The sequence below is a fragment of the Barbus barbus genome, assembly GCF_936440315.1.
Source record: "Barbus barbus genome assembly, chromosome: 3".
In the NCBI taxonomy this organism is placed as follows: Eukaryota; Metazoa; Chordata; class Actinopteri; order Cypriniformes; family Cyprinidae; genus Barbus; species Barbus barbus.
This window is the reverse complement of record NC_136731.1, coordinates 38211013-38238008: the sequence shown is the minus strand read 5'-3', so window position 1 is coordinate 38238008 and position 26996 is coordinate 38211013. Positions and strand designations below refer to the sequence as shown.

At 38.4% G+C, this 26996-nt stretch overlaps 1 protein-coding gene across 1 annotated transcript; it reads right to left on the bottom strand.

Annotated features, from left to right (window-relative positions):
* Positions 1-217: 217 nt before the first annotated feature.
* On the bottom strand, positions 218-26996 carry LOC306848623 (neurexophilin-1-like). Its single transcript, XM_079383277.1, has 2 exons — positions 26539-26996; positions 218-2983 (listed from the first exon to the last, which is right to left on the bottom strand). The coding sequence occupies exons 1-2, from the start codon at positions 26590-26592 to the stop codon at positions 2186-2188; spliced, it is 852 nt and encodes a 283-aa protein (XP_079239403.1). The 5' UTR covers positions 26593-26996; the 3' UTR covers positions 218-2185.

Sequence of the window (26996 nt, the reverse complement as noted above, 5' to 3'; positions counted from 1 at the left end):
TCTTCTACCTTCTTTAGCAATTACAGGGTACAAAATGAACACTGAGAAGGAATCGCAACATGGGTTGAGTGGGATTGTATGAATGATAGCTGTAAGTGATGTAAAATCAAGACATCTACTAAGCTGAATGGCGATAATGACGCTTTACCATCATAAATTTATCTGTGATGTCTAAAGTTTTTTGATGAACTTGTGTTTTTCTTTTTTTTTTTTTTTTAAACAAGCCGATGCCACAAATTTCCAAATAACCTGCTGGTGATATTATCAGGTAATTTTTCATTAAAGTAAGGACCCTAAACACAATGACAGTGGAACACAGGCTGTTGTCAAAGTGTTTTGCAGCTATTCCTGTATGTAAAACAATACATTTCAGATTAGAGGGAGATAAATTGCATGTCTTTTAAGAACATGGATAAACTGATCTATCCAGCAGGATATTTCCGTCTTCGTTACTCTCTAAATTGCGTCGAAACCCACAGGGGTGTATTCACCGTACTGAATTTAACTTCAGGCAAAGAGAGTTTTTTTTTTCTTCGTGGGCTCATAAAAAGCTTCTTCCCTCCAACTCTCTCTGTGAGACGACACTTTGATGTTCCATATTGTGCTTTTATGTTACTCTATTTAGCATCATGAGTTTGTTTTTCAGTCTTTTTCCGTGATTCTCTCCTCTTCCCCTCCCCTATATTCATTCTCTCTTTCTCATCTGTTTGTTCCCGGTCCATCTCCTGTTATATCCCCTTTTATATCCTCTTTTATTCTCCTATTTACTCTGTCATGTACACCTGCTCATCACTGCAGACGTCATAACTCCCACTGCTTTTACTTTCCATCCTTCCTCTCTGTCTTTCCTCTTCCATCATTTCTCCCCTGACGACTTAAGTTCACCTGGCCTGTTTTTGCTTGTAACATAAAAGGTCTGCCTATCTAAATCCACTTGAATTTTATATAACTGATTTTCCTTGACAAAAAGGTCAGCTTGAATGCCGTTCATCTTTTGTGGTAATTTTACATCCAGAGAAGGCCTTGGCCAGGTAAATCTCATTGTGATTAAATTATGCAAAATTAACAATGATATTTCTCGCTTTTTCTCAACGATAAACCGGCTGACTGTAAGGGAATGTTCAGACAAGGACGAAGCAATCGTGCGTTCAGCAGAACAGTTATCACAGCACAAAGTCAGGAATCCTGACCAAACAAAAGGTCTTTTCTGCTTTCCCCTAACAGTCAGAACAATAGAGAGATTGGGCTCAATGCAGACCCAACATCTCTTTTTCGGTGCTGTATTTTTAATTAAAGTGCTTTCTATCCTGCTTTCATTCTTTCTCATTGATATTAGGGAGGGGGAGGCTTTTTTATCTTTTTGTGAAATCTGGTAATTTTGCTCTTAGATTTTTGCATTCTGCATTTACAGCACTGGCTTTCATTTTAGTCTTTTTGTGTCATTCTTTGTTTTTGTGTTTAATATACAGAGGTGAAAGAAGTGTCAGTGAGTCATGCTGTGTTAATGGTTGTGTTAGCTATGTTTGTTTTTGAAAAACAAGCTGCACTCTTTAAAGTAAATAGATCCATAGATCCACAGTTTTTGGTTCCCCAAAGAACCTTTCAGTGAATTAATCATTCAAAAAACTCCACTCTAAAGAACCTTTTGTGCAATGGAAAGGTTCCATTGATATTAAAGAACCATAGATGCTTAAAAAGAACCATTAATTTTAAGAGTGTACACCAAATCAGCAATGTCTTCCACCTCTGCATAGCAACTTGTGGTGACCAGCATATTTTCTTGTTCCTATGTGTTAATTAGAAGACCATAACCCTGGACACTGATGAGCGCAGCCAATCAGGGACTCGGACTGATGTAGCAGACATTTCCACCCTGAGCTCCTGGGCCTGACCATTTGGTTTTGCATATGTGTTTTTGCAGGTCACATTTGCCAGGTTGCTTAAGAGGTTCTTCAAGACATCAACTGCAGCACATCGAATACTGTACATTCACCTTTTAGAGAACCACCTGTGATGTTCAGGTCATGAGGGGGTGTTCCATATCACTTCTGTGTCCTTTAAAAAAAAACTCCCATATTGGCATTGCACATTCATCTTTGCATCCGTAATAGAACTGTTCCTTTGTATACCAACTCCTTCCCCCCCAACCAGCCCCTCTTGCCCCAGACCATTGCTCCACAAAGCTCTAGCCTGAGGGTAGGTAGGGCATCTCATTGTGGTAATTATAGTCTGGACAGACCTTCTGCACCAGTCGGTAGTCTGTGCTGTAGAAGGAAATGTAGATACAAATGACCTTAAAGGGTTTGGAGCAGATCCAGGACACGTGGCTTTGTGTCTGCTCCTGGAAGCAGGTCTTGGAGGGGTCATAGTTGCAGAGTGAGGTGCGTTTGCTGCGATCCACCTTCTCGTAGTCTACACGACAGTTGAAGATCTTAGAGTCTTTAGGGTAGACCACGCTCTGGCGCTCCAAGTCGAACTCCACAGCCTTCACCGGAGGTACCAGGCTGACTGAGATGTTCCCCTGGCCGGTGGAATTGTGACGAAAGTAGACGCTGAAGGTGCCATTCCCGTGATCCACAATCTTACCCGTGATGAGCAGGTTGAGGCGCACTGTCTTGATGTTGGAGTAGAAGTCGCCCCAGCCGAACATCTTCTTAAATTTGCCAGTTTTGACGATTGGTGGGCGGCGCTTGACACGCGAGTTCCCCGATGCGTCCGTGTCTGATTTGAAAGGATCGCTGCCCAGCATCTCCCAAAATTCCTGTTTGGAAAAGGGCACCGGCGAACGATAGGGCAGCTCCATTGTGGAAGTGTTGGCGGCACGTCCTCGGCTGTGCATCACCCAGCGACTCAGGGGTGAAATCGAACCCTGAGATCCTAGAACCCCCAGAGTTTTGGAGGAGTCTGCTGAGGAGGAGGACTTAGACGCAGACGAGGGGAAGGAAGACGACAAGGAGTGGGTATCTTCCTGTCCTAGAGCCAGCTGGAGGAAAGAAAACAAGAGCAAGAGTGAGCCGGTGAATGAAATTATAATAGAGAGGATGAAAAATGTGACATTTAAAGAGAGACGAGGATACACAGACAAGAATTTGAATAGGAACTAGATTTGCATTTCCTAAAGGAAATACTGGTGTTTGCACGGAAGCAAAAGAATACTCTTACAGTTTACGTAGGCTTAGGTTTTAGACTTCATTTCTGCATAAATTTGCTGTTGTCATGATGTTCAGCATCTGCCTTGTTTTCTGTTGACTGTGAATGAAAATTAACACATTGTGTCTGTTGTGCTTCTTTTGCAGATGTGGGAATGCAAATATGAATCAATTAATTGTCCAAACAAATGCAAAGAAAGAGCACTTGCAAATCAGTAAGCAAATAATGCAATGAAGTCATTGCTGTCTGAGATTTTGAATGGATTCAAATAAATTCAGAATCTTGGACAGTGATGATGTTATTGTTTGTTTGCATGCTGAATTGCAAAGAGAGGCTTTTGAACTGAATTTAAAATTTCAAAAAAGATTTTACGTTTATAAAAGCCAAAATAGTTAGAGCGCCCAAGGCTAAAATCTACAAAACAAAGTTTGAATGGAGTAAAATGATTGAATTCTGTTAAATGGTTCAAGCTGAACAGATTGCATAAAATTATCGAGAAGATGAAGAAAATAGGATGTTTGAGGAATGTCAGTACAGGTTTGCCTTGTAAATACTGTGATAAAAAGAAGAGGAATATTAATGCAGTGCTCGCCTTGCAATACAGCATAATTTGAAGGACTGAATTGAAAAGAGAAAAAAATAACAGCTAAAAGGGAAACATCATCAGCACTTGAATCAACATTCACCCACGGCAAAGCGTCATTGACACCTCACTAAAATGTCCAGGCCACATTAGACTCCCGTCAACAGGAATTAATCTCTGTGGTCTGTACTCTACACTCTACACTCACTGATTCACAATATTGCTTTAGATATTGCGTGGGAATGATTTGATCCCTTTATGGCTTATCTATTTTTTACAGAACATCTCTAGGACTCCCAGAGCTAATTTGACTAAGAGAGAGTGAGAAAGATCGTGAGATTTGAACTCCTTCATTCTCAAGAAATACCTACATTTTTCTTCAAATTAACATTAATTAATACATTTTAATGTATTTTAACATTTTATTTATTAAGGACCTGCTAAACAGGAACAGATACAGAAAACATACAACAGAGGGATGGATTGAGGTAGTGCAGAAAGAGTAGATGAGAGAAGGATGTTGTTCGATAAAATAGTTCGTGTTTGTCTCATTGTTTGTATAAAGAGAGCTGTGGAGGTGGATGAGATGCCTCTCTACGTGGGCTCATGGACGGGTGAAGAGCTCCAGAGTGGGTGTAACTGGTAATTACTAGATGGTAATGATCTATTTGAAACACCTCATATAAAGATAATCCAACGAGAGCTCTCATACCTTGGATCAAACAGTTGGATGTGACTCTTCAAAGGTTTGTGTGTGTGTGTTGCGGAGTGTCAGAGGACAATGATGCTTTGATGTATTGTTTATTATCTGATGAGCTCTAAATTCTGTTTGGTCTGTTTCTCTGAACCATGGGCTTGAGCTGTATTGTATCCGCACGGTCAGGTTCAAAGCTGATACTCCCCCAAAAGACACATTCGCTTCTAGAAAACAGTCTCATGCTGTACAGAAGCTGTCTGACTTCGCCAGAGACAGAACTCATTTCCAGGTTTATGGGTTGCAGAGACCTTGCGAGTTGTGGCGACATGGACCACAACCAAGAAAATTAATTCCCACTTTCAGTGGTGTCCAAGTCAACTGATGCCATCTCACACTACCTATAGTCATGTGACCTCTTGTCTTCACCTCCATCTGTTCCAGGGCATAAAAATATAACTGAGACTTGCCTCTGGAGTGCCAAATGTCTCTGAACCTGAGGTAGGTTCAAAGAGAGGACAGATTTAGCTAGCCTGTTTATTTATGTATGTATTTTTTTCATTCACTAAACTGGATTTATATTGTTGACAAGTTTGATTCATTTTAGCAAACCAAATTTGTTTATGCAATGAATTATTCATCTAACTGTCATTATTTGTTTTACATGATTTTTTTTGCAGTGAAAAAAATAATAGTGAAGTTAAATGCCAAATGACAAATAAATTAGCATTTATGCTTTTTACATAACATAAATGACAAGTTACATAAATTGTGCAAAGTGTTGTTTATGGTTCCACCAGATCATACTGCAAAAGTCCAAATAGTGTTCAAGTAATTTTACATATTGATTTTTGACAGATGTTTACCTCTATTTTTAATTATGCATTGCATTGTATTGTTTTTTAGGATTAGAATTAGGATTATGGGAAATGGGCGTAAATTTAAAGGATAATGTTCTGGCAGAAAAAATGTTTTTCTTACAGTGTGTTGGCACTGTTTTTAAAATTTAGTAAATAGATTAATCGCGTTTGAAACATTAAAAAGAACTAATTCTAAAGAATGGTTTCGCTTGTTAATTGGTTAATTGGATTTAATTTTGTAATGATTTACCAACCATAATGTAAATACAAAAAATCACATACTTTGATCCTTCATTGCTTAGGAGACTTTATGGACATTAAAGTATCAAAAATCCTTAGGATACATAGACATGAATGAAAATAAATGCAGCCTTTACTCGTAAATTACCAGTAAAACACCGTTAAGAGATCATGTGTGAACAGGAACTTTTGTAAAAATACCAGTACATTTGTTCTGGCAATTTACTGGTATGTTGTAACATTACCAGTAATGTGCTCTGTGTGAATGCAGAACGAGATTATGAGCACGTATGAGTTCAGAACGTGGTGACGTAAGAGGTCTACTCCGGGCCAATCATTACATTCTGACGCAGATAACGCATTTACTCTGCGCTGTGTAGTTCGGTTTGAATCTATACAATGGCTCTGGGCTAAAAGCAGCTGCATGATTGCAAACGTTTGACAAAAAAATCAAACAGTGAAAACACTGACCACATACACCCCTCCATGTTTAGAAACACAACACCAGGAGGCGCAGACATTTAGAGTTCATTTCCGGTTAATAATGTCACAAAATGTATGTGTGAATGGTGCTTTACTGCTAAAAAGGTGGAACATTATTGCCTGTGTGAACAGCACATTTTTGTATTTATCAGTAAAGTCGTTCCGGTCATTTTACGGCAATTTACTGGCATTACTGTGTGAAAGGGGCTATTGTTGAGATCCCTAGAGAAATCACTGGTGTTATTTTTTTTTTTTTTTCAGGACTAAAATTGTATTGCTACTATGCCCCTCATTTATTCTTGTTGTCTACTAAAACGATTGAGATATTAAAGAGATATTAAAGGGGTGTGTGATTTTTCTTCTGTACGGGTAGGTATATGATAGTGGTTTTTAAATGCAGAGAATGAAAAGGAAAAGCATAGCAAGAAAGAAAGAAGAGAATAAGGTAATGCCTTAAGAGACCTTATTTGAAACCTGCCTTTATTTCTCAGCGGGTTGGATTTAGTATATTCCAACCAGAATATATGCCAGTCCACCCTCGGAGTAAATGTATGCAGTCATAGTCAGTGTTTGAGGATTCTTCCTATCTTTGAGTGTGTGTGTGTGAGAGAGAGATGCCTGCCAGACTATATAAGCATGTATATTCATACAGTGTGTAAGTGTATGGTGTGTGTGTATATGAGTCTGTTCTCGCTGTCAGGGCAGGCCTGATCCACTGAGTTTAAGGATCTCTCTCCTCCATAATGCATGCTGCCCTGTCTCAACCCTGATCCTTCAGCCCACTCTGATGCTTCACGCCTATCTCATCTCTTCTTATGCAGGCTTATTCCGGCTTAATCAGGCTTACTCATGCCTGGTACTCATTTTACTTTACTCTAAGTGCCTATCTCCAATCTTGATAAGACAGACTGCATTTTATACAGTACAGATTAGCGCAACACGCTCTGGCTAATTCAGTCTTCTGTAGCCGTGCTGGTTTTTCTCCGGGCTCTCAGTCGCTTTGCTTGGATCTTGCGTGGACTTCTTTGTGCCTCTATAAAAGAACGTGTGGACTAACAACTGGCCTTGACGAGCGCGTAACACCTCTACAGACTGAATAATTCTACATTAGCTCCGTTCCAGATCTGCTAATCTGCACAACAGCTATGCAGAACAGGTCCTGCATGAATGTCATACCAGCTAATTGGGGGTATAAATATTAAATTGCATTATTCTTAGAAATACCTGTCTTGTCGAGCCTTTCTATTCAATGCACATACCGGGATTAGTATAGGCTGTAAGTTTTATATCAGATTTTACAAAAAAATGTATGAAAGAGACATTTTACTGTATATATTATACTACATTATGCCAATATGTTTGTATAATGAACACTGAACTGCATAATTGACTGTTGTCCCAGGTAACTGATATTCTACATTGCTATGTGAGTCATTGCTGTAGCTAGTTTATTATATTATAGTACAGAAACTGCACTTGTTAAAATTACGAACGACTTACTACTTGCTTCAGATCAAGGCTGCACCTCATTGCTAGTATTACTTGATCTTAGTGCTGCGTTTGACACTATAGACCATAATATACTCATAGATCGATTACACAACTATATTGGTATTCAAGGACAGGCTTTAAGATGGTTTAGATCCTACCTGTCCGATCGCTACCACTTTGTTCATTTAAATGGGGAGTCATCTCAATTATCACCAGTAAAGTATGGAGTACCACAAGGATCTGTCCTAGGTCCTCTGCTATTTTCAATTTACATGTTGCCCCTTGGAAATATTATTAGAAAACACGGGATAAGTTTTCATTGTTATGCTGATGATACTCAACTATATATCTAAACAAGACCAGATGAAACTTCTCAACTATCTAAGCTAATAGATTGTGTAAAAAGTGTAAAAGATTGGATGACCAATAATTTCCTCCTACTAAATTTAGATAAGACAGAGATATTACTTATTGGACCAAAAAACAGTACACAGAATCTCGTGGATTATAATTTGCAACTAGACGGATGCACTGTTACGTCCTCTAAAGTAAAAAATCTGGGTGTTATTTTAGACAGCAACTTGTCCTTTGAAAGTCATATTTCCCATGTTACAAAAACAGCATTCTTCCAAACTTAATTTTTTTACTTTTATTTTATTTTTCAGCACGTCCCAATTTCCGTAGCAGGGTTTATTTTGTTTAAATTTAAATGTATTTTAATGACCCGTTACATTATCCCATGTTGTCTGTCTGAATTCATAGCATTGACTGTAGATAGCATTGTCACTTGTGTAACCGCAGTGTAATGAGTCTATATTGCAGTCTAGTTTACATCCTCCAGTTCATTTCAGATCTGTTTGTAAGAATTTCTTAACACTCTGCTCTTTTTAAATCTAATTCTATATTGGGTTAAAAAAATACTGCTTATAAATGGCATGCGCGCACACACACACACACAGTCACGCATGCTCTTTGCTGTGTCCCTGTGCTGAATGATGCAATGTTGTTTTCACCAACTAAAAGCTTTGTTCTTCAACTTATCTTCCTCTGAGGAGGAAACACTCCAGTCTGGATACACTATTCTGATCACTCAAGTGTTGTTGCTTTCTTCCAGAAGGCAGAAGTAATTCCATAATGTCCTGTAAGAGCAATTAATCAATCAATCAGGTCCCAGTTCTTCATGTCTATGCATCCTTTTCTTTTTCAGTGCTTTTTTCCCTTGTTCTGCTAAAACCACCTTCAGAAACGGCACGCAGGAGGCCCTGCAAGTAAATCCCATTTCTTCCATATCTCCCTAGAGAAGCATCTTGGCCCCAGATTAATAATAAACAAAAATAAAAAGCAGGTAGACATATTGATTTTAATCTATTCAGACTCTCATTTTCTTTCTCTTTTTTTTCTCACAGAAGAGAGGATAAATGTGAAGCGGGTTCAAGAGAGGAGGGGTGAGGAGAACCAACCGCACCATTACCCGCGGTTCCTATATCCTGATCTCAATTTCAGTCTTCATCTGTCTCTCCCTCTCTCTCTCTTTCTCTGTCTCTCCTTTACTCCCCATATGTTGGGAAATGGTTGACTTCGCATATTGATCTGTGGCCAGTTTTCTCCAACAAGCTTACAAGCCTTGACCTCATCAAGAGAAAGTGGAAAGATTTTAGAAATGTCACAAAAGTAAAATGGGAACAATTAATTGCTTATCACTTCATATTTACAGTACACAATGCCAAGTTTAGAAGACTAGATTAGTAAACAGGAATTAAATGCAAATAAGATAAGAGAGAGTGAATTCATCTTTTTGAAGGTGTTTAATACTGCACAAAAAAAGTGATGCAACTGTTTAGTGAAGAGACCGGTATTAAAAGGGCCTGAGAAGGAGCTTTCTTTGATCATTTTTGGTCAAGGAAACTTCATTTCATTTACATTCCGTAAATAAATAACAAGAAGCAGACTGTAGGAAATTGACGGGATATTATAATCCACACTATGCATCAAGTAACAAAAAGACAGCATCTCTGAATGAGATGAATTGGATTTTATAACTTTGCCCTTCATGTGAAATTAAGGACATGATTCATCCAACATCACTGTAATTTTCTGCACCTCTTGACAGGGATGTTCCTCTGCCTTTCATTACTAAGATCTGTAACTAAATCAACCATTTCATCTCCCTGCAGACTTGATGTGGTATTGACTTCATCCCTTATACCACTTGAAGTAAATGGTGCAAGGCAGCCCAGCCATGCTAAACACTGCGGGTGGAATAACACACTATGTTTTTTGCCAGATGAAACGCTCATGGGAAGAACACAGCTGGAGGCATTGGTCGCATACGCAGGACTAAAAAGTGTAACGGATGTCTAGACTGTCCAGCTCTCTAATCCTACACTCAACTTTCATGTGGATTACAGTGAGTTGAGAAAGAACAAAAGGCTAGATGTGATAAACAGAGGCGGGGAAAGATAAGACAATAAGGAAGAAAAATAGCTGTGCGGCGAGCCTCAATTAGGGAAGACAGATTCTCTTTAATATAACAATGTGTGATAAAAGCACACTGGGTTGAGAGCAGTAAATCCCATTTATTCATAGAGTATTAATTTGTATGAGTTCTTTACGCGCCAGTGACTTGTTTATGGGATCGCAAGTAAATTTGGACTTTAATGAGTATATGGCAATGATACTTGCTTTGAGCTGCAGAACTTGTTTCCTAAGAACTCAAAACCTCTACTGTTATGCACAAGGACTAAAAGCACAAACATTTAAACACTGAAATAAATGTTAACATAATGAGCAGTGAGCACTGATGCCAGGAAAAAAAGAACAGTTAAAACAGAATAGCTTGAGCCTGGCAGCTACTGAACATGCTTCAACATGGAAAAAAGGCATACTGTACATTTAGATCTGTTTATCATGCAAAGTGATTGTGTTGCTTCATGCTACTGTATTGTTAGGACATTGTAAAAAAAATATATAGCCTGTATTTGAAGTTGTAAATAAAGATTTCACATCTTTGATGTGAATAAATTTCACATTTAATTCAATGTCTTAGTTACCAGTTCTTTATAATTATTTGTAAAATTCACAAATAGGCCTAAGTCAAAATAGTTTCTACACCATTTCTTTTCAGTATATATGTCCATGTGGACAAAGCAGCAGAAAAATTCTTCAAAATGTCTTTTTTGTGTGTTTCAGGAGTAAGAAGGGCATGCAAGTTTGGAAAGGCACAAGGTAATGTAAATGAAGACAGGGTTATAAACTGTTTTAGTGCTATAACACATTTAGCTGTGGTGCTCATGTGGGCAGAGAGAGTTCGAGTCCAGCTTTTCAATTCTTTCTTGTTTTTCCTTATATTGCTATGAATTAAATATGGCAAAAAGACACAAAAAAAAGAAATGTGAAATACAAAACTAATTGATTAAAAGTGGAGTCCACTGGGAAGAAAAACAGTCACCGCGCACACTCAGGGACCAAAACATAAATAGTTTTAATAGATTTAACAGTGAATAGGCCTAGAGACAGCAATCAGAATGAAAAGGCTGTTATAGACGGTGTAATGGGGCATTCACTGTGAATTTATTGCTGGGGTCACCGAATGGCTGTATTGTGCTGTCTTACTGAATGCGCTTATGTTATTAGTGGACTGCAAAATTGGCCATATAGCTTTTGAAAATTTGATCACAAATGCAATCTTTTCTCAGTAAAATATGATGTATAACAAGGAGTAAGAGGCATATATGGACAAAAGTACTGGGACACCTAACCATTACACCAACAGGGGCTTTAATAGGGTGACCATACGGGCCATTTTACAGGACACATCCTTGCCAGGATTTCTATATTGCCTAAAATATCCAGGTTTTGGCTGTTTGCTCTGTGCAGATCGATTGTTGTATGACATCCGCAAGAGCTATTGAGAGCAGAGCAGACCGCTCCTTATGCTTTCGAATCGTGCTCGCTGTACTTTGATGTAATACAACAATCGGTCTGCGCAGAGCAAACAGCCAAAACCTGGATATTTAAAAATGGCCCGTATGGTCACCCTATTAAAGCCCCTGTTGGTGTAATGGTTAGGTGTCCCAGTACTTTTGTCCATATATGCCTCTTACTCCTTGTAATACATCATATTTTACTGAGAAAAGATTGCATTTGTGATCAAATTTTCAAAAGCTATATGGCCAATTTTGCAGTCCACTATAAGCGCATTCAGTAAGACAGCACAATACAGCCATTCGGTGACCCCAGCAATAAATTCACAGTGAATGCCCCATTACACCGTCTATAACAGCCTTCTCATTCTGATTGCTGTCTCTAGGCCTATTCACTGTTAAATCTATTAAAACTATTTATGTTTTGGTCCCTGAGTGTGCACGGTGACTGTTTTTCTTCCCAGTGGACTCCACTTTTAATCAATTAGTTTTGTATTTCACATTTCTGAATGAACGATGGTCAAATGAACGAACACACCTAACATGTGCGCGTATTTGCATCACTTTGAACGCTCTCCGTAGATCCCACCTTCTCACGCGCCATGATTGATCGATTATGTACAATGCCAGCATGTTACTGGTCAATCATTACCTTCAGCAAGTATGACAACAGGAAAACAGAGCCAAATACAGAAATCCTGGCAAGGACGTGTCACCCTAGGCTTTGATGACATTGCATTCTAAATACACATCGCATTCTAAGACATTAATATGACGTTGTTACCCCTTTGCAACTATAACAGCTTTCAATCTTCTGGGAAGGCTTTCCACAAGACTTTGGAGTGTTTCTGTGGCAATTTTGACCAATTTTTACTCATTCATCTGGTAGAGCATTTTGTGGGGTCAGGCACTGAAGTTGGACAAGAAACTCTGGCTCACAAACTTCGTTCCTGTTCATCTCAAACGCATTTGGGGTTGTGGTTGTCAAGTATGGTGACCCATACTCGAAATTGGTGCTCTGCGTTTAACCCATCCAAGTGCACACACACAGCAGTGAGTAGTGAACAAATGCACACACACACACACACACACACACACACACACACACACACACACACACACACACACACACACACACACACACACACACACACACACACACACACACACACACACACACACACACACACCGTGGACACACACCCGGAGCAGTGGGCAGCCATGCTGCAGCGCCCGGGGAGCAATTGGGGGTTCGGTGCCTTGCTCAAGGGCACCTCAGTCGTGGTATTGAGGGTGGAGAGAGCGCTGGACATTCCCTCCCCCCACCTACAATTCCTGCCGGCCGGGGGCTCGAACTCGCAACCTTTCGATTACGAGTCCGACTCTCTAACCATTAGGCCACGACTTCCCCAAGAAGAGTTCTGAGCAGACTAAGTTCTTCTGTACCAAACTAATCCAATCAGGTCTTTATGGAGCTTGCTTTATGCAGTCATGCCACAGTCATGCTGGAATAAAAAAAATCTCTTCAGAATGACCCATTTTTCCCCACAAATGTTTTTAAATGCAGACTGCATGGCTAGGTGCTTGATTTTAGATCGTTATCTGTGGTAGTGGGTCTAATTGAAATAGCTGAATTCAATCATTAAGAAGTGTGTCAATATGGTGTATATTGCAAGAGTGCTGAAGAGACAGTGGTCATACAGAATTTGCAGCGGTGCGTAAGATAAAAGATTGCGATGCATGAATGAAACTCACTTCGAGCGAGTGAATGAAACTGTGAGTGTTTATCAAGGAGTCTGGGTTTGGTTGGTCGTCATGGTTCAATTAGCCTCTGCTGGTACATTCTGTAACTACACCGTAGCGTTTCTTTTGTGGTGTTAGCAATGTTAGCGTCTGGCCAGTCTGAGTGTTTAAGGAGACCTAATGGATGATTAGTAGGGTGATAAAACAAAAAAGGACAAGAGCACTGCTTTAGGCAGCAGATGGCAATTAGCTGAGCAGAAGAAGGAAAAAAGAACGAAAGAAGCAACTTAGCTACTGAGTCATAGAGCTAAAGGTTGCATAAGGAGGTATGGACGGGAGGGAAGAGAAGTAGAGAGTGAATGCGAGAGCCTCTTTGGAGGTGAGCCCACGAGGGATTTGTGATTTGAGAAGATCTGCTATGATGTTGACAAGTGCAGAGCCAGATGAGGACAGGTAACACCTTGGAATCTTATTACACAGAACAAATCCAAACACAGAGGCCAGCAGTGCAGGACGAGATGTGTATAACATCAAACTAAAATAAAAGATTAGACTAAACAAGTTATTTACATTTTCCATATATGCATTAAGGTAGAAGCCTTTATCCAAAGCGACTAACCGTTCATTTAAAGACTGCTTTTTCTTTGTGATCAGTTCTTGCTTTCTCTGGCTTCCTTGTGTCATGCTCTACTGTTTGAGCTACAGGAATTCTATATCATAATTTATGTTTTGTGGCTGTTAGTCTATGTTTGTTAACTTGAAGTGATCTATGTGCTACACAGAAAATTAACTAGCCATAATCTACTGTAAAAGTGCGATTTGATATGTCACACCCAAACTGGGACAATAGAAAATACATCAGGAAGAAAACTGCACTTGTCAAGCACTTGTATGGGGCCTTTATGGTACACACTATATGAATAATCAAAAAACTGAGCCAGCTGGCTGAAACCGGGTTGTGTTTTTGCCGTCTGGTGTGTATCATGTGAGTCAGTGAGGATGGAGGCAATGGGGTGGGGGGTTTTGTCATTTTGGTAATTGTGACTCATTTTAGAGTTATTGACAACAAGCCTTAGGTGCTTCTCCAGGCAACAGAAAGAGAAGACGGTTTTTATGGTTTCATGCTTTGGAAGCAGGGATGAAGAAGGAATTGAAGGAGGTGAAGAAACAAAAAGATGCTGATCTAATGAAATGATAGATAGAATGGTATATGAGAGTTTTGCACATTGCAGTGTGTACACTAGTGTTCAAAAGTTTGTGCTCGACAAGATTTTTTTAATATTCTGAAACAAGTCTCTTATGCTCTCCAAGGCTTCATTTATTTGATTAAAAATCAAAGCAAAAAACAGTAATATTCTAAAAAATTATTACAATTTAAAAAACTGTTATGCATTTACAGCTCCAGAGGCACCTGTTGTAATATATTTTAATATATAATTTATTCCTCTGATGGCAAAACTGAATTTTCAGCAGCCATTACTCTAGCCTTCAGATGATGCCACATGATCCCCCAGAAATCATTTTGATATTTCTAATATCAATGTTGAAAACAGTTGTCCTCCTTAATATTTTTCTGAAAACCATGATACATATTTCAAAAAGAAATATTTTGTAACAATGTAAAAATCTTTACTGTCACTTTTAATAAATGTAATGCTTCCTTGCTGAAGTCATTTTCCCGTCCCTTACCCCTCTAGCTTTTTTTCCCTATCAATGTCCTCTTATAAAAAGTAGATGAATTGCTTCACTGTATTCCCTATTTGTAAGGCACTCTGGATAAAAGCATCTGTTCGATGAATAAATCCAAAAGCAAAACTGGAAAAAAGGTCACCCAAAAATAATATAGTGAAGAAAAAGTAATGCAATTGCAAATAGTCAACTCTAGTTTTATACTGCACAGTTTGCACATCAGAAAATGTCTATACTGTACACATACTGCAAAGACAGTATAGTGTGGCTTCCGAACATAGCCAGAGGGAGCGAAAAAGTGGAGAGAAGGTGGGATGAGCTGGAGGTACAGCTTCTCCGATAATGAAGAAGGCATCTGGAGAGCAGGCAGATGACATTCAAAGCCAGAATGAGACAGACAAGTGTAGAAGAGAGAGTGGGAGCTGGGAGAAAGAGAACAATGCAGGCAGTTTAGAGAAGAGTAGGGAGATGACCGGTGTGGGCCTGTCAGCTCCAGAGGCAATAAACAGGCATTTAAAGAGACAGGTACACAGTTTCACCCCAGCCAATTAAAAACAGACTGGCACAACATTCTACCTGAGTCTCTTAAACAGCTACAGTGCTCTGCCGAGGCCAATTAAAGAGACGACAGCACCATTTTACTCAGCAGAGCTCAAGCGACTGCAACTGGGAATATATCTCTGATTCTGCTGATTTATCCGTAGGAGAATCTGTGACTGTTCTCAGTGCCATGAGGACCTGTATTCCTTGGGCTCTTGTCTGAAAAGGTTGAATAACGCCTTTCATAATCACTTTACAATTGAGTAATGGGGTTTACCATAGCTTTCTAACTGATAATATGTCACAAACTAAGGTGTCATGAATGAAAAAAAAAAGTTTGTGTAAAATGTAGAAAATAGCAAACCTAACTTTTGGATTCTGGTTAACACTGTACTTAAATATATGATTACATTCTAAATAAAATATATGCAAGCTCTTTTTCATTTCCCCCAATATTAATAATGATAACGCTTTAGGGTCTAATTTTCTCCATACTGCATGCTTTTTCGTTTTTTTATTGTGAAATACTGAAACTGAAGTTTTTAATTAAATGTGTATGCTTATTTTCATATTGTTATGAAAAATGATTGTTTGAGGAGAAAAAAACACCCAGCATATAATTATATTATATATAACTTGTCGTCTTTGAAGTGAATTTTTCAATATGGATTTGAATTAAGCTCCTATCAGAGGTAGGATTGCAGTCTGTGGGTAACCTTTTAAAACAGCAACCTTATGGCCTCAGAGGGCTGAAATATTCCATAACGAGTGTGTGAGAGTGTGTAGCCGGCTCTGGCCCTTTGAATCACATCTCCCCTGGCAATGGTAGAACAGACAGATACACTATTACAGAATTTCAGACTGATAGCACTGGAGAAAGAGGTACATGTTTTTGCCTAGTCGTTTAAAGAAACAGGCACTGCAATTAATGTAAACCTTCCTGAAGGGAAGAGCCAGTGTCCACTGACCGAAATTTTGTTCTGAAACAAAGAATATGGCAGTTTACTTCAATGTCCTATAAAAGAGTAGCTTTGCAACTTTTGTTATATACCCTTTTTCAGAAGGCAATTTGGAATTGAGGTTTACTGTAGAAATGCCTCTGGTCTTACAGAGCACAATATACCATTTTTCTCCGAATATAACCAGTGCTGGTGAAGAATAATACTGACCAATAATTCCATAGCCTTCTTTTCCTGATAAAATCAAGGCTCACCCTGCATTTTTTATTTAATCATCCCGTGATATTCTGTGGTAACGCTTTATTTTGGTAGTCTAAAGTGGAAATAAATCTGTATAATTTGTTCAATTCGAAAATACATCAAATTCTGGAAATTAAATTTGTTGCAATTCCATTTTATATAGTATGTCGTCTTCTAAACCTTAGTGGTCCTACTTTTTTCTTTTAAAATATCAGAATCAGTAACCTCCATCACATTTTTTTTTTTTTTTTGTGGAAAAAGTCTCAAAGTAATTATTTTGAGACTGTATTATTATTATGTTATAATTATATGTATTTATTAAAAAAAATCTTTTTGCAAATCTTTTTGCAACTTTTGAATGGTAGTGTAGTTAATGACATTTATTAATCTAAGTTTCTTTTATATACTATTTTAGTAAAGAAAAATGTGTTAGTCTATGTAGAAATTAGCATAAATAAATTAAGTAACACATATTATTAACATTATTGTACTATTTTGCCATATTGTGCCAAACTGTGATAGTTTATGGAAATGTGATTTTGTGTTTTCCTAGATGTCCTCTTTTTAACAAAACTATTTACTATGTTTATGTGTAAATTAAACTATTACTATTTACTACATGTCCGCCATTATGTGCCAAGCTTAGGAAGTTAAAGCAGACATAACATAACACACACAGTTTCTACCAAACTCATGTTAATGCTGAGTACCAGTATAATGAACGTCTGCAAGCTGTGACACTGGCATAAATAAAACGGGGACAAAAACTATATTTATTTAAATTAACTCTGGGTAATGAATTAACGAATAAAGCGCATTTATAGGCGTGCTCTGGTTGACACACAGGCGTGCGCTCTTCTGGGGAAAAATGCCCATACAAGGAATTCCGCCCTTTATGATGTCATACAGGGCCATACTCGCAAAAAAAATTTCCGAGACTTATGCGATCCACGAGGAAGTGTCTTTGGCACAGAAATACTCTGTCATACATCCAACTCGTTTTTTTGAGATTTTGGTCATATTTAGCAAGAGAATCCAACTCTTTAACAGTGTAAATATGAATGCATGAAATAGCATTAGACCTCCCCTTTAAGGACTACTGTCAAGCAGAAAGAGTAACACCAGCCACAGCATTTGAATCCTAGAAAGAAAATATATTGACAAGTCAGACTCATGCTCTTTACAAATCTCCAAAGAGGAAGGTAGAAAATGAATCAAGGTAACTGACAAGTGTGTCAATAAGTCTGACAATATGTCTTTAATTTAGTGCTATGATTCAGATGATAACCTCATCTGAGCCTCTGAGTGTCAAGGTACTGCGCACCGACAAACACGCACACACAGTATTATGTCCCGGTGGAAACACACTGCGCTGTTAACCTAAGTGTCAAATTAAGTTTGAATATTATGCAGAAAACAATATGTATGAGATGAGATTTTCATTTTCTAAATCACTCCATATAATTGAGGGAGAGGACGGGAAGCAGACAGGGTGCAATGAAAACTACCTCTCTCACTCTCCGTCTCTCTCTCTCACTGCCTCTCAATAAGAGCCTTGCGCTCCTATGTTTCCTCAGGCTGTTGGATTGAAATCTCCATCTCTAATATGACATAAATTTTTAATTAAAGGCCCCAGATCCCACTCAGATTCCTGAGTGTTCGCCGACACATTTATTTCTCTCACTCTCTGCAACAGACCTCATCCGCTCACGCTGGGAGATTTCTCCTTCTGTTACATGATTAAAATCTGCAAACGGCTCTGCCCTTAGAACTAATTATTCCACACCAAGACAAGAGGTGCAAGGGAGGGAGAGAACACAAAGGGGAGAGAAAGGTAATTTCACAAGAAACAAGCCGTTTGACTCTTAATGAATAATTAATGCCGGCTTCAACGGGGTCAAAAGAGCCCAATAAGCAGAACCTTACGCCCACCCACGACCTCAGCCCCAGCAACTGGACAAACACCAGTTTCTTCTTTCCTCCTCCTCACTTTTGTCTCTGTGTCCATTTTTACCACGGGCCGTCCCACTTGAACTGACCATCTGAAATGACTTGGATGGGTTCAGTTCAGCGCTGCTTGTGGACCGAGGGCTGATTCAGTATTCACAGCGAGATGGTGGTGCCTGAATTGGCTATCAAATTTTGCATTATGCCGTATTGACAGAGTGAACGTGTGTATGGGTGCAAATCAGCACAATCTGGTCTGTGATAGGTGAAGCAGGTATAGATGAGCCAAGAAGAGTGAGGTGGACTGAGAATGGTGAGATAAATAGTTTGTGTTAGCAGAGCCATAATTGTTAGGCTCTTTGATTAGGGGGCTGTTTGTGGGTTGTGACACTTTTTGATTGGGTTGTGAACAACAAAACAGTGCAAAATGAAAAAAAATAAATAAATAAATAAATTCAGCTTTGCATGACAGGAATAAATGACATTTTACAATGTATTCAAACAGAACACGCTTATTTTAAATTGTAATAACATTTCATAATATTATTGTATTTCTTTTTTATTTGTATTTATTTATTTGTTTATTGATCAAATAAATGCTGGTGAGCATAAGCAATGCCCTTCAGTGTAAAAACTTTTGATTGGTAGTGTATAATTAACTTTTATGCTTTCCATATCTTTTGTTTTTGATGCCAAAGGTTGTGCATCTAATTAAACTCAAACAGGTTCCGTAGCATCTTCAGAAAACAGAAGAAAAAAACACGAAGAAAAGAAAAAAGAAAGAAAATATTGTCTGTGACCCTGGACTACAAAACCAGTCATAAGGGTAAATTTTTTGAAATTGAGATTTATACATCATCTGAAAGCTGAATAAATAAGCTTTCCATTTATTAGGATAGGACACTATTTGGCCGAGATACAACTATTTGAAAAACTAGAATCTGAGCGTGCAATAAATCTAAATATTGAGAAAAGTTGTCCAAATTAAGTTCTTAGCAATGCATATTACTAATCAAAAATTAATTTTTTTAATTTAAAATTAAAAGTTTTAATATATTTACAGTAGGAAATTTACAAAATATCTTCATGGAACATAATCTTTACTTAATATCCTAATGATTTTTGGCATAAAATAAAAATCAATAATTTTGACCCATACAATGTACTTTTGGCTATTGCTACAAATATACCCCAGCGACTTAAGACTGGTTTTGTGGTACATGGTCACAAATATGTGTTCACTTGCAATGGCAGACCAATAACAGACCACATTGTATTTTGTGCTATTTAATTATTGTCTGCTGAGAGCATGAAAATAATCAAAGTAGTCTGTTATGTTAAATTTACACATTGTTGGGCCTATTCCATCTGATTCCTGAAGCAAAGCCAGTTGAGAGGCACTGTTTGGACCCTATGGATTTTAGTGACGGCCCTGTAAGTGGAGTAGTATGAAGGCTGGGCGATAACGGGTGACACTGTAAGATCCGACAAGGCTATGTGTGGCAGCGGTGCAAAACAGTCTAATGGGAGAGGTTTGAATCTATGTCATCGACACAAACACCATCCTAAACTACATCTGTTCTCTTCCTCCACGGCTGAGAGCACAGCTGATGCCCAGAGTAATGGGGTTCTCCATAGCACTATAGGAAAGGCTCTAACAGGGAGTTTAGATCTCATCTATTTGACCCCATTTGAACTTGTTAGGATCATTCATGGAATGCACTGAGAATCAGAGAGGGAGAGAGAGACACAGAGAGCAGGAGAAAAAGAAGGGTGGGGAATGAAATTGTTGAACTGACTCCTTTGATAAATTCTCTAGTAAGAAAAGCCATGTCTGGTATTAAGGGATGACTCTTAGAGTAATACCATTTCAAAGGAAAAGTATGGTGAACATGATCATTTTAGTGCCGTTACAAAGTTTTATATCATTCAGGAAAGCCTGAAGAACATCAACCACTTTCTGCTCTATTCTAGGTCTGAATGAGACCACGTTCTCCACATTTAATAGCACAAATCAAGGCTGAATTTAACCTTATTTCTTAACTACAGTATGTCTATTCAGAATCCTACTGACATTTTTTAAACGATTTCGATTTAAAATTTATTTTAAAAAGTTTCAATTAAGCAATTCTGTGTACATCTTTTTTCAATTAATTCAGCTATCAGTATACACTGCTTTCGAGACATCAGCTATTAAAAAGCCCCATACTAGTCTTAATATTTTTAAACAGGCTTTGTTCGCGGCCTCAGAGCTAATCCTTGAATTGATAGCCCACTCATTTTAGGTTTCAAGAATCAAAATTGAAGTGGACACCATGGAGGAACAATAAGACAGCAGTATACTGTATAACCGTTTTCATCCAGCCTTGAAGGATTCACCAACAGATGCCTTTGTCACACCCTAATGATGTCAGCAGATGCCTTTGTCACACCCTGATGAGGTCACTGCAATGCTCTGCTAGTACAATAACCATCTGTCTACTCTCACAGATGGTGACAGATGTCCATGCTTCAAATAAACTGGATGTAGCACTGCGTCCATGAAGAAACTCATCTTTGCCCCTCTCCACCAGTCTGTTTCTGCTTGGGGAAACTTTGAAGTGCAAAACCTCCTCAGACACAAACAAATCTGTCCTGCTTTCCAAGTCCATTATTGGTCCAGCAGTTAATTTCTTTTAGATGAAAACTGATTGCTCTGTGTATTGATTAAAACCCACACTGGAGGTAAACCTCGAAGCATAATTTGAAGGTGTTTTGAATCAGCAATACCGTTAAAAAACTAAAAAGTGTAAAAAATATAATTATCATCTTTAATGCATGAAAAAAGACTGTGTCAAGTTCTTGTAGTTGAATTTATTAATCTTGGTTAATGGTAATTTTGTACATGTAAACTGTATATAATTTTTTTTTAAGTTGTACACGTTAACATTAACAATTTGAACATCAACACTAAGCAAAATTGAATAAATTGAATTTAAGATTCATTTAATTTAACATTTAAGTATAATATATAATTTAACATTTAAATAAAATTGATAAATGCTGTAAAATTATTCATTGAGTTAATCTGATTAATATACAGTTCACATAACTCATAATGCACAAACCAATGTTAATGTAAAGAACATTAGTGTTACTGAAATTATGAATATTTTTATATGCACAGACACTTTTATTCTCTTTCTTTACCTGTTATCCATGTGTTATTTCTGTCTGGTTATGTTTATCTACGAGGGAACACGTCAGATAGAAATTGTAAACCGTATATGATTGTGATGTCAGTGATTTTCTGACAATGATATTCATATTTTAAATACTAGCTATTTCAACCAGATGGTTCTATTTTAGGCCAGAAACATGTCTGAGTACATGAACACAGACATTTTCAGGTATCATTCTATTTCAAAACAATACAATTCATATTCAATACAAGTACATGTTGTATTCTCAGTGTTGTTGCAATGGGCGTAAACCAGGCTTTACCATAAACAGCCAGTTTGCTATGTCATGATATAACCGTCTGCTTGAACAACAACACATCTGGTTTAATGTCACAGACATGAAATGACAAAGGTAACTCTGTCGCCCCCTTGAGTACTGAGGCATTTTTTATTTTTTTATTTATAAGGCACCACAGTAAGCCAAGAGCACATGCACTTGCAGTGCATTGTCTGTGTTGTGTGTTTCTGGCCTTAATGCCATAGCTTTATTATCAGAAAAAGTGAGACCACTGAAAAATGCACCTTTTGCCTTTTATGCTTAGTGTAATGTAAGCATGCTCACTACCATAGAGTTAGTGTCAATTAAGCAGTGCTTCAATATTTATATAATGGCATTTATCTGAGATATAATTGGATGTTGACAGTAGGGCTCAATAATCTATGCATAGAAGCTGTGCTAGTTTAGTTGTCCTGTGCTTTTCTCTAACTTATCTTCAATGGGGAAATCCTGCCATGTCAATGATGCCCATTTCTGGGACAGATGAGGCGGATGGGAAACCTACAGTACATGAGCTCCACCAGGGGTCAGTCTTGTTTGTCTGAGTGACTAACATGCCCTCTTACTGTCTCAAGATGAACTGTGGGTCAATCTAGGGGAGCGTTTACAGTAAATCTGACCAGGCAAGGCAGCAGACCATCATAGAATATTAGACCGTTTATGGCATGCAAACAGATTTTTAAGAGCTTAAAATCAAGCGACACTGTTTAAGCAACACAGTCACACTTGATACACTTTCCTTAATGGCTTCAGGTCTATTCTGTCCTGGCTTTTTCATCATTTAGCTTGAGTAGTATGAATATCCAATCAGAAATGTTCCTCTGAACTGAATGAGCCTTAAAACACAAATTACTTTTATCAATATTGGTCACATACATTTAACGAAATGTATGTGAATTGGTGTTTTGTGCTCAAGCAAATGCATAGACTTTAACAAACAGTCTTTTCTGAGTATGCCAATACCAGTGCTTACTGCACATGCCCAGACAGATGGACCGGCGTGGTCTGATTTTAATGTCGGTGTGTAGTTTATTTTCCCTCATGACTGTGTAGAAAGTGGACTGCCTGCTCTGAAAAATTACATCTTGTAACTGTATTAATTTAATGAGCTCATAATGAGAATGATGCTGGGCCAATATCATCAGCATAAACACGTTTAACACGGTAATTGCCTGCAATAAGCTCTTGACTGCATGACATTGTTCTGTGGAGAAATCGCTTAAATCATCACAATCAGAATATGAAAGAGTGTGCAAAGAATGACCATTGATTCTGTGAGTATTTAAAGAATAGGAATTAATTGTTTGCAATATTGTGTGTGTATTTTTTATTATATTATTTTGTTGTATTAGTTTATATTGTTACGTATTATTATTTTATATTGTTTCATATTTTAGTGTGTTAACTGAGATGTGTGCATTATAGATCTGTTCAGTGTACGTTCACCCTGCAGCAAAATACTCCCTATCTGAGTTCTTTACCACAGAATTTGGTTATTTATTTTCAGTCTGTCTTTCAATCTATCAGTCGTTGATTGGATGGAGGCAGATTTGAATGTGAGCTTGGGGCTTAAAAGAGGTGGGGTTTAAAAGAACTGAATGACTGGAGAAATCAGACATACTGCGAAAGAGAGAAATCTGTCGTTTCATTTCATGGAAGATTGAGTTGATTAAAAACATTTAAAAATGAAGCATATGCATGGATGAATCATTCACAATAAGATTAATAAGATGATGATCTTTTCTATTTTTAGAATTTCTATTTAATGGCAACTTTAAGTCTATATAGTGTGTACAGAACCAAACTGAACAACTACTAGTCAAAAACAGGCAAAACATTGCTATGGTTTCAAGGGTGACTTCTGTATTCAGTACACACACAAAGTGATAATTTAGTGGATTCGCTCCTATAACTCTGCAATGTGTATGTGGCCAGGTTTTAGATGTTTCTAACCTCATAAGCATCAGTTGATCAGTGGATTTACTTATATGCTAAATTCAGTCAGCTCATGGCACAGGCCATAGATTTAATGAAAGCTCCTGAGTTTAACTAAAGCTTGAAGGCTTTATTAAAGCAGGCCCTTTAGTTTCAATAAAGCTGATGAAAATTAAGATTGATTATTAATGTGTTCTACATGTCTATTAATAATAACGGCATAATAGTGTTTAATAAGGGATAATTCATGGATTGCTCCATAATTTATCACTGTCACACAGCAAATGAATTACCCATGATGCCCAATTGAGGTGTGTGAACGCGTAAAGCCATTTTCTCATGTCTGACTCTCCCTCAGGTTTTAAGTAATGTGGCAGATAAATGACCTAAATAGGATAATTACATTATTAGTGTCTTCCTGATGTTATATATCTAAAGGTATGCACTGACAGCATTCTGCAAGTCACACAAAGCAGACCGTATATGGTATTTTAATTAAATTCCTTATAACCTTCATCTGTAATTTTATGAGTCTGCTCTTTTCAGCCTGTTTCTTTTCTTGGCAGTGTTTTTTCATATCACTAATGAAAAAAACAACACTTTCATTCTGATACATTTCTGTAAGACTGGGTTTGTTCTTTATTAAAATTTGGCAAGCCAGAAGATTGGTGATGCCCTGGTGTGCGTGCATCTCTCTCAGGACTGCCATCCTTCAAATCCAAACTTGGGTTAGAGATTTAAGGGTATGTGACCTTATTAAATTTCTTCTCACTGGCAGCCCCTTCTCAGTTAATTACAAGTAGGTGTTTTGTAATTAATCTAGGGAAGATTTGTCACGATTATTAGTTGTCCGCCCCCTTTCGAATGGACAAATGTTAGTAGCCGAATGGGAGGCTTCAGAGCAGGAAGCTGGATTTGTACTAATGCAACATCCTACAGTATGTGGCATAATTAACCTGCAAATAAAGCAATGCTTGTTTGTTGTTTTGATTTTTAATTCTGATATGCTTCTCTTTTTTTGCCACTTTAATAACAGCATTTTGTATCCCTGGAGAATACAAGAGGATTAAAACGTGTCAAAGAAGAAGTCATGAATTATTCCAGCTACACAGCAGATAATTGTAACACAGAGACTGCTAGAGGGGGATTAAATTTAGACTGCGGGTGTTAAGCTATAACACCCTCACAGCAGGTCCATGAAAAACAGGCAGCCGTACACAACCTTTGCTCTAAAGTTAAACTTTGGATACCCTGGCATATTTTACCAATTGATATATCAGTACACCAAGGTCAGTGTAAACTCTGTACGGTGTACCAAGACTTGACCTGAGGACAGCCTACTCCTACATGTATGCGTCATTCTTCAATAAAACTCAGTCTGTCTTATTCTAGAAAGTGCCTTGCAGAAGTGCCATGAATATTAATAGTAATTTTATTCATAAAAAGTTTATTTTTATTGATTTTCCTATTGTAGAGACAAAAAAAAAAAAATTTAAATGTTGTTTCAGAAATCATCCTTTCACACATCCAAACATTTTTCATTTGAGTTATGCCTCCCACAAATGATTTGCCTTAGTTCACTTAAAACTATTAAAAAGCCGTTTTTAATTTACATACAATCTCGAAATCTTATTTCTAGAAATGGAAACATTTTCGCAAAATGCCAAATTGTATTTTTCTCTTCCTTAGAAGAGATCAGTTTGTGACACACCACTTCTCTGTGGTCTTTTTGATGCATACTAGAGTGTGTGAGTGGTGCAGAGTTAAGTTTTCATTCGTCTTTATAAGTTTTTATAATAACTAGAGTGTTTTTTTGTTTGTTTTGTTTTGTTTTTACAGCGGCAAAATGGAAAACTTGTGGAGTGGAATGATCATACTCCGTTCCACTCACACACACTGTTCCAGGCCAGCTTTCAATCTTTGATTTGCTTATTGATAGACATAACTTCTTATGGTATTTTGGTGTGAAACTCAAGCTGTTTTTTAATTACTTGTATTAAAACTGTTGTATAATTAGCAATATCACATTCACAGTTGTGCTGTAGAAATACTCTCGCTAATGTGATAGGCTACTGTTAAAATATTCTGCACTAAAAGTTTTTAGGACTGTTACATACATCGTGTGTTCGTTTCAGCCCCTCTCTCTCTTGGTCCTGTCATATCTACCTAGGGCACCAGATGAGCCTCTACTGTCTCGGTGCCCCCATGAAAAATCAGGATCGCGACGCCTCTCGCTTTTCTCATTGGATCTCTCCTCTTCCCCTCTCTTTCCTCCACACACTCAACACAGAATGGGCATGGGACCCCTTGCGCGCGAAGCGAACCGTGACGTTTAAAAAACAGTCAATACGCGCTCGAGCGAGTCCATCCTAAACTCCCGCCCTCGGTTGTGAAGCGCGAGCGCACGGCGGGAAGACGTTAACGGTCACCCCTTGACGCGCAGGTGACGGCTACTCGAAGCGCGCCACTCAACCGTTGACAGAGACGCCGTTCGGTTCAATAAACGCAAAACTGAAACTTAATATCACCCCTTAGACCTCAAATCACCCCCCTGGCCGCTCACCAAGCACGCTGTCCCGTTGAGGAGCAGCAGGATGAAGCCGTGGTCGGAGCGCATCTCGTCGGTGTCCTGCTGTCGACAGCTCTCCGTTCAAGAAGACGCGGTTCCTCCGGTACCGTATCCAAAACAGCCGAGAAACGGTCCCATGTCCAACAAAAAGTCAAGCCCGAGCTCTCCTCTTATGGGAATCCCACCTGCGGTCTGTCACGGTAAACTCCCGCTACTTGGAGCGCGTCACATCCAAAGGTGTGTGGAAACTGACAGGACACTTCGCTGCCATCTGCGTACACTTTGCTCCGTTTCGTGTTGCTGTGTGAGGTGAATCATCTCCGTTATCCGCGCTTTTATGTGCTGGAGACGGTTAGGATCCCAGTGCGCGAGCCTGACCGGGGCGCAAACTCCTCGAGCGTCGCACATATCAGTGCATGCAGACTGACAGCAGGGCTCCCGCACGCGCTGAC

Excerpts from the sequence above, each read along its gene's own strand:
- LOC306848623 (XM_079383277.1), bottom strand. The coding sequence starts at position 26,592 with ATGCGCTCCGACCACGGCTTCATCCTGCTGCTCCTCAACGGGACAGCG. Across the intron at positions 2,984-26,538 it reads TCAACGGGACAGCGTGCTTG|CTGGCTCTAGGACAGGAAGA; the intron begins GTGAGCGGCCAG and ends TCTTTCCTCCAG.